The sequence below is a fragment of the Bos grunniens genome, chromosome 13 (genome assembly GCF_055505025.1).
Source record: "Bos grunniens cultivar Pamir isolate PY7600 chromosome 13, Bosgru_T2T1.0, whole genome shotgun sequence".
Lineage (NCBI taxonomy): Eukaryota > Metazoa > Chordata > Mammalia > Artiodactyla > Bovidae > Bos > Bos grunniens.
Genome location: NC_141177.1, coordinates 18869065 through 18877607, shown reverse-complemented (window position 1 = coordinate 18877607; position 8543 = coordinate 18869065). Strand labels below are relative to the sequence as shown.

The 8543-nt window shown below is 46.1% G+C and overlaps 1 protein-coding gene across 12 annotated transcripts in view; it reads left to right on the top strand.

The window, feature by feature from the left end:
* The first annotated feature begins 670 nt into the window (after positions 1-670).
* CEP250 (centrosomal protein 250) overlaps positions 671-8543 on the top strand; it is a 47479-nt gene continuing 39606 nt past the window's right edge. For 2 of the 12 annotated variants that reach the window (XM_086332121.1, XM_086332118.1), the window contains exons 1-2: positions 768-1016; positions 8235-8523. In XM_086332121.1, the coding sequence (XP_086188247.1) occupies positions 8338-8523 (186 nt within the window). In that variant the 5' untranslated portion in view covers positions 768-1016; positions 8235-8337. Of the gene's footprint in view, positions 1022-8234; positions 8524-8543 lie in introns of all 12 variants that reach the window. The other 10 variants (XM_086332120.1, XM_086332124.1, XM_086332119.1 and 7 more) reach the window with 9 other exon arrangements.

The following is an 8543-nucleotide window of genomic DNA, read 5'->3' as shown; positions in this document are numbered from 1 at the left end:
GCATTTGAAGAAGTTCCCCAGTTATTTTTTTTAACTCCAACTAAAAATTTCCAAGTCCTGGTGACTGAGATGGTAAAGAATCTGCCTGCAATGCGGGAGTCCTGGGTTGGATCCCTGGATAGGGAAGATCCCCTGGAGAAGGGAATGGCAACCCACTCCAGTATTCTTGCCTGGAGAATCCCATGATCAGAGGATCCTGGTGGGCTACCACGATTCAGAGTAGGACACGACTGAGTTACTAACACACACACACACACAGAAATTTAGAACCACTGAATGGAGAAGAGAGACAGGTAAATGGAATTTTACAATGCTAGAAAAGTGCACTGATTATTTATGCACAAAACTTATGGGAATAACGCTTCTAGTCTTCTACAAAGTCAGGCTCACGCAGAAAATCAAGCAAACTGCATTTTTCCGAACGGATGCAGGATATTCAGGCAAAAAGAAACCCTGTGCAATGCCATGCGTGTTCAAACCACATTGAGCAACTACGGTGTGAATGTTGTGTTGCCTGAAGCTGCTTGGCGCTTCATGTTCTTAAGGTTGCATAGCGACGCAGCAGCGAGTTTGCTTATCATTCACGCATTTGTTAATTGTACTCGGGTTTGTGGGCGGCGCAGTGCGCAGGCGCACCTAGAACCGGCGCTCTTACACATGCGCACTGTGTAACCCCGAAGCCAAAAGGGGTATGATTGAGGGCAAGTTTATTTCTGTTACCAAAACTTTCCTTGCTGGAATCCAGAAACCCTAGCTGTCCCCATTTAGGGGACACTACAAGCCACTCTTGTAAACCGGCTGCCAGTACTCAACATGGCGGAGGCCCCCTAGGCGGGGCAGTCCGCTCGTAGGCACGCTTCCCGGCGGGGCGGGGCCCTCCGAAAGGGCGGGAGTTTGGGGGGCGGGGCCTACGCCCCAGCCCCTCGGTGGGCCCCCGCCCCCGGCCCGGCCTTAGCTGAGGCTTCGGCGGCTCTGGCGCTGAGAAGCACCTTGGGAATCTGCAGGAGCCGAGCGTGGTGAGGTGGGGGCCTCAAGGGAAGGCGGGAGGTACCGGGTTAACGGTCCGACGCCCACTGATCGGCCTGCCCAGGGCGCCTTAAGGAATCTCGTTTGGCCAGCGGCCTCCGATTCCCCGGGAGAAACCTGAGGGCCCACAGAGGGGCTGGGACCTGTCCTAGGCGGGTGCGTCCGCGTCCTGTTGCCGCCACCACTTTGGGCTCCAGTGCGCGCAGAAAGGGATCTTCCCGAGCCCGAAGTGATCAGACGCGGCGCTGTGTTCTCCTGCGCGTCCCGCTGCCGGATCCCAGAATTTTGCGGCTTCCTCTGCACTTGGGGCTTTGCATGTGATCTGTCCGAAAGTCCAGTCCTACCTGGCAGGTCCACTCTGGAACTCTCACTCTTCACGACCCAACTTAAATACTACTTCCCTGGAAATCTTTCTAACCGCTTTCTGCAGTCGCAGTAAGCTCGCTGCTGTGTTCTTGAACACATCGCACCGAGTTAGCTTTTCCTCCTCCTCTTTTACAGCCGTGCACTTGTTGGGGCGTTTTGCCTTGCCTTTTTCAGCTGTATCCTAGGGTCTAGCACGTGATGATCATAATAATAGCTAATATTTACTGAATAGTCACAAAGGTGCTACTAAATCCATTACCTGTAAAGGCCCATTCAATCGTCAGAGCAATTCCATAAGGTGGGTTCTATAGCTTCACATCTTGTGCATGACGAAACTAAGGTTCTGTTACATCGATTTGCCTAGAGTCCCACAAAGAATAAAGTGAATGAAGCTGGGACATGAATTCTAGGCTATGCCTCCCCAGAGCATGTGATAATTCCTAGACTGTGTTTGGGTTTGGTAAATGTCTGTCAAATTGGTGTTCACTTTAGGCCCATGAATTATGGAGGCCAGAGTTATGATGCACATGAGAAGGCTTAGAAAGAAGAATTGAGTGAGTTCATGACCAAACCAATGCCAGAAACTGCTGCTGGACATTCTGCCTTTCATTGATCCTTTTCCATCAAAGAGCTGAAGACCCAGGACTCATTATTTCACATCCTTTAGAAAGTGCCCCTCACAGAATTGTGATTTCATATTTCATGACTTAGGGGAAGCATGATGTAAGGGAAGGGCACAGAGTTGGAAGCAGATTGCCTGCATGCGTGCGTCCTCAGTTGTGTCTGACTCCTTGCCACCCCATGGACTGTAGCCCGCCAGGCTTCTCTGTCCATGGAATTCTCCAGGCAAGAATACTGGAGTTGGTGGCCATTTCCTCCTCCAAGGGATCTTCCTGACCCAGGGATCAAACCTGTGTCTCTTCCGTGTCCTCTCTTGGCAGGCGGATCCTTTACTGCTCCACCTGGGAAGCCCTTGGAAGCAGATTGGGGTTCAGTGTCTCCTCTACTGCTGACCAGTTATGTTCCTTCTGTGTTTCGAGCCTAGTTTTCTTGTCCATAAAATGAAGGCACTAATTTCTTCTCAAAGGGTTTCTTTTTTTATGAAGATTGCAAACAATTGTTGTGAGGGAGTAAAGTGCTATGCAGACTACATGATCTCTTTCTTTTTTGTTGTTCATTTTTTCCCTTTAGAAGGTTATAGAGCTATCAGCATTTTGCAAGACGTTTGATATGAATCGTGTTGCCTAGAGTTCCTGTATTCATTCATTTGGTCAAATGCCTCAAGAGTACCTGCTATATACCAGGAGCTGAGAATATAGCAGTCAATAAAACAATATTCTTGCTCTTGAGAAATTTGCATTGTGTTAGCTATATTACACATAATACTCAGATAGGGACATGTAAAGCATGGTAAGCTAAGTAGAAAAATACCAGGGACTTTCCTGATAGTCCAGTGTTCAAGACTCCCAAGTTTTCACTGAAGGGGCCACAGGTTCCTTTACCTGATCTGGGTACTAAGAGATTCCCACATGGCACATAGTATGGCAATTTAAAAAAAAGAAAGAAAAATACCTGTGTGTGTGTGGAGGAGTGGTGGTATTTTATATTGGGTGGCTAGGGAATACCTTACTGAGAAGGTGACATTTGAACAGAGACCTGAAGGTGGCAAGGGAGCCAATCATGAGAATAACTAGAAGATGCCCTAGATGAGTGTGTGGCTTGGTGTGTTCCAAGCAGGTACATCAAGGAGGGCTGTGTGGCTGGAGGGATGTGAGCAAAGGGGAGAGGAGTAAGAAATGGAATTAAAACAATTGGAGGCAGGGATCAAATACTTAGGACGGGGTAAGCCAATATAGTGATTGTGGTTTTTACTCTTTGATTAGCCACTGGAGGGTTCTGAATGGCCTAATCAGTCACTATTTCAGTTTTTATTTATTTATTTATTTGTTTTATTTTTTTGGCCATGCCATATGGCATGTGGCCTCCAGCCTTTAGATGGTGGGGAGATGAGGAGGAACCAGCAGAGGAGACTAAAGGGAAAGCCTTAGAGGTGGGAGGAGGACAGAGAGAGAGCCCCAACATATGCGATTTATATAAGGAGCTGTATGCTAATTTTTTTTTTTTTTCTGGGAGAAGAAACAAATTGTCTGTGCGGACAAATATATATCGTTTCTTTTCTCAGGAGATAAAATGTCCATGCCTCGAGTGTTTTTACTTTTTTTGCTCTAAGTGACAAATCCTGTTCAATAATACCCGTCCTCAGCTTAGTCCTCCTAACATTTATATCTGTATTCCAAGTTCAGGTGGCATTGCTTCTATTTCAAGTTTATTTAAATCACTTTTTGAAAGAATCTAGATGAGAGAAGACAAAATATAACCTATGTTACTCTTCACCCTAGGTTCAGAGGTCACTGCCCTTCCCCATCTGGTTCCTAGCAAAAGCTGGAAGTTAGCCTTATTTATTTCTGTATCACTGTGGCCAGTTATCTGATACTAAGCTGGAATTCATGAGTGTTTATAGGATAACTTAATTTATGAAAGAAGGGAATCTTTTTCCTTTACCTGCAGAAATGATAACATCTATCCAATGGTTTGCGGTTTACAAAGCACACCGACATCCATTGTCTCATTGAATGCAAGTCAGCCTGTTCCCTGTTGCCAACTACTGACCTTTTCCTTTCCTGAGAGACATTGAAACCTACCTTTCTTTTGGAGCTATGCTAGTTTACTTATTCACTGGCTGATCTGACAGTGTGTTAATGAAAGGTGCTGGACTGTGTCTTGAGGAAGCTCCGAGCTAAATCTCAATTTCAGAAAAATTCCTGATGTAGTTTTTCTCTGTTGCCTCCATCTTTTTACTCTTGTTTTAGTGGGGGTGGGGTGGGGTGGGAATTGGTGGTGGTGGAGTTAATCATAAAATTGTTTAAATCATTTTTAAAATAAACTTTATTTTGGGGAACAATTTTGGATTTACAGAAAAATTGCATAGTACAGCAAGTTCCTATATACCTTGCATCCAATTTCCTTTATTAGTAACATCTTACGTTCAGTTCAGTTCAGTTCAGTTCAGTCGCTCAGTCGGGTCTGACCCATGAATCGAAGCACGCCAGGCCTCCCTGTCCATCACCAACTCCCAGAGTTCACTCAGACTCGCGTCCATCGAGTCAGTGATGCCATCCAGCCATCTCATCCTCTGTCATCCCCTTCTCCTCCTGCCCCCAATCCCTCCCAGCATCAGTCTGTACGTTAGTATTGTATATTTGCTACAATGTCAAGTCATTTTGTGAGGTAAATGGGGCATATAAATAAAGTATGATCAAAATGAAATCACTTCATCTCCATAAGCCTCAGTTTCCTTATCTGTAAAAGGAGAGGTTGGGACTAAATTTTTAAATAGCTGTAAATTTTTTAATTATCTGCTAAAGTAAAATAATCATATAATTCTAATATAATTCCATTTCTTTATTGAAGTGTTACTGTCATTTTCTAAAATAGTGTATATACTTTAACAATAGCCTTATTCTAAAAGAAGATTTAATAGAATTCCAGAAACAATGGGAGGGCTGCTTATAGATTAGGCTTGTATAAAATGGCAACCCACTCTAGTATTCTTGCCTAGAGAATCCCGTGGACAGAGGAGCCTGATGGGCTGCTGTCCATAGGGTCGCACAGAGTCGGACACGACTGAAGCGACTTAGCATGCATGCATATACATAAATATATGATTAGAAATATATACAACATATAATATTATTAGGTTGAATTACATGAAATTATCTTTTATAGGTTAAAAAAGGGCATGTATCAGCAATTTCGTATGGATCAGCCTAATGCTTTGAGGGAAAGGATTCAAAGGAGGAGGGTAAGGGAGTCTTGAGGGCCTCTGAGACTCTGCAGAAGCCTGGCCCAGCCCCCACAGTGTTAGGAGAGAAAAGGCTCTTCCGGTCCCTTGAAGCAACTGAGAGCTACCCTTGTTGTTGGTGATGTTGGCAGTAAGAGCTGTTCCCAGCAGCTTTGTGCCTCTAACCAGAAGAGACAGGTTGAGTCAGCTTTTCACAGCCATGGTGGGTTGGCAGAAGGGAAGGGCAGAAAGGGAGGACTTAGCTTCCCTCGTGGCTCAGATAGTAAAGAATCTACCCACAGTGCAGGAGACCTGGGTTCAATCCCTGGGTTGGGAGGATCCCCTGGAGGAGGGCTTGGCAACCCACTGCAGTATTCTTGCCTGGAGAATCCCCATGTAGCCTGGCAGGCTACAGTCCAGAGGGTTGCTAAGAGTTGGACACAACTGAGAGACTAAGCACAGCACAGCAACCAAGTTGGTCAGCCAGGAAGAGGCAGCCTGGGGTGCTGGTGCCCCTAAGCTGTTATTGGTACCACTCTGCTCTTCCTACGTTATGCTGTTTCCTTGCTGTCTGGTAGAATCTCTATAAACTCAGCTGTCTGCAGTTGCTCAGGAGGTGATATAAATTAGGAAGCTGAGTATTCCTCTCTAACACTGCTGTAAGAAAAACAATAGCACAAGTAGAATGACGTGACAACTGAAATCTGCTATCAGTACATGAGAGAGAGGCAAAGCCAGGCAGGGGCCCAAGACTGAGGTGAACTGAAGAGCGTGCCTTCTCTAAAGGGGACAGATGCTGTTTCACTGCAGCTGGTTGTGGCCTTGTAGGAATGAGAGTCAGGGTTCACTGGATACTCTGATTTTCTAAAGGAACCAGAAATATGAACTTTTGTGTGTATTTTCCCAAGGGTAAATGTTGGCATCTAATTTGAATTCTTAAAAATCATTGTACAGGCCACACAGTGATTGAAAAGAACCAGCAGTCCACCTTGTAACCTCTAGCTAAAGGTTTAGACCTGCCGGGAATGAGGCCCACATGCATTTCTTCATTGTGCATCATTGACAACCTATGTTCGTGCTAAGTCACTTCAGTTGTATCTGCCTCTGTGTGGCCCTGTCGACTAGCCCGCCAGGCTCCTCTGTCCATGGGATTCTCCAGGCAAGAATACTGGATTGGGTTGCTGTGCCCTCCTCCAAAGGATCTTCCTTGACCCAGGGATCGAACCCACGTCTCTTTTGTCTCCTGCATTGGCAGGCAGGTTTTTTACCACTAACACCACCTGGGAAGCCCTGGTGGCTAAGGACCAAAATGAATTAGTCAGCTCTTGCCTTATCAGGAACTCACAAATTAGTGGAAAAGATAGCCAGATAATAAGATATAGACATTCTCTCTGTGTATTAAATATAAATTTTAAAACATATAAAAGTGATTAGTTATTCCTGAATAAATCTGGAAGGACCTGATAGAAGGTAGCATTGGTGGGAAATCAACAGTTTGGTGCATTAAAGGAACTTGGGGTCCTGAAACTCCCACTGTATGTGCAAATGTTGTATCTGCATTTGCTGTATATGCCATTTTCTTCAGATTAGGAGACTGATGCTGCCAAAAAGGCAGATCTAGTAGACCTTTTTCTTGATAGGTAGTTAGAAATACAGATATTCCTCAGCCCTGCTGATGGGTATCTCAGGGCTGATAAAATGAGAGAACTCTATAACCTCCCCGCCAGCCCTAGCTGTTTTAGAGGACTAAGAAACTCAGAGGTCATGCAGCTGGGTGCGTCATTTTTTTTTCCCCTCATTTTTTTGATGAGGAACCTTAAAGGGAACTAGGCTGCTCCAGGTCACAGAGCTCTTTAGAGACAGAACTTGGATGAGCACCCCGAACTCTTCTTGACCATCTTGCCTTCCCCTCTCCTGGCTCTCTCTGAAGTCACTGGTTAGGCTGGCCTCCCCCGCTGGCCCCCATTGCCTGGTTCTGGCCCAGCTCCTGGCGGGTGAGGTGAGTTTGCTCCTCCTCTATCCTCCTGAGGCTGGTTCCTTCTTCCCTCTCTATTTTGGATCCCCTGCCCGAAATGCCTGCTATTCTGTGTCAGAGAGTCAAAATTCTTGTTCAAATCCCTAGTCAACCAAACATCAACTGTATGAAATAGGACAAATTGTTTAATCTTTCTAGTTTCTTAACTAAGACTTAACTTTCATAAGCCTCAGTGTCCTCATCCACGCATGAAGAGTTAAAGTAGTACCGATGTTTAACTGTCATAGGAATGCTTTGAGATTCTTGTGATGCCAAATTGACATAGTGTGTGTAAGGCACTTAACAAAGTGACTGACCCATAGAAGCACTTAACAAGTATTAACAATGATCAGGAAGATCCCCCGGAGGAGGGCATGGCAACCCACTACAGTATTCTTGCCTAGAGAATCCCATGGATAGAGGAGCCTGGCGGGCTACAGTCCATGGGGTCGCAAGGAGTCAGACATGATTGAAGCGACTTAGCAGGTACAAAACAATGATGATGATATTCACACCTTCACAGTCCCCCAGGTTGGGTCACATGCCCATCTGTTGTCTTCCCATACTATCCTGTGATCTATTATTACTGTACAGACCACACTGTATTGTAATTATACCCATCCCCCAGCCAGCCTAAAAGCACCTTTGGTGATTCATTCAGCAGATGTTTATTAGGCACTGCGCCAGGCACGAGGGATGCACTGATAAACTAGGAGCTCTTAGTCGGGTGCAGAGTTTCGGAAGGCATGCCAGGAAACACGCGTCCCTGTGTCATGGTCCAATAACTTTGGGGATTAGCCACTCATCATGGCTCCCCCTGTAGTGATTAGGTCCATCTTAGTATTTTAAAAGCTCTGAGGAGTCCTGTAGTAAAAGAACCTATTTACTTCGTCCAATCCAAGTCTGCCAGAGTTTATCAGTATTTGCTGAATACATGTGAGTCATCTAGACAGTTCTCTCAACTCCAATGTGTGCTTTGGTCCCCAGCTCAAGAGGAGGTCCAAGTGACACAGTGATGCTCAGAGACTGCTCTGGGAGTGAACAGCCTCTGGCTGCTTAGGGGCCGGTGGGCTTGCTGTCCAGGGCCCCCATGGAGACAGGGGGCCCTGGGTTGAACAATATGAAGCCCCGGTCCCTGCAGCTGGTGCTGGAAGAGCAAGTGCTGGCACTGCAGCAGCAGATGGCTGAGAACCAGGCAGCCTCATGGAGGAAGCTGAAGAGCTCCCAGGAGGCCCAGCAGAGGCAAGCAGCTCTCGTGAGGAAGCTGCAGGCCAAGGTGAGGCGGCCACTCTCTTA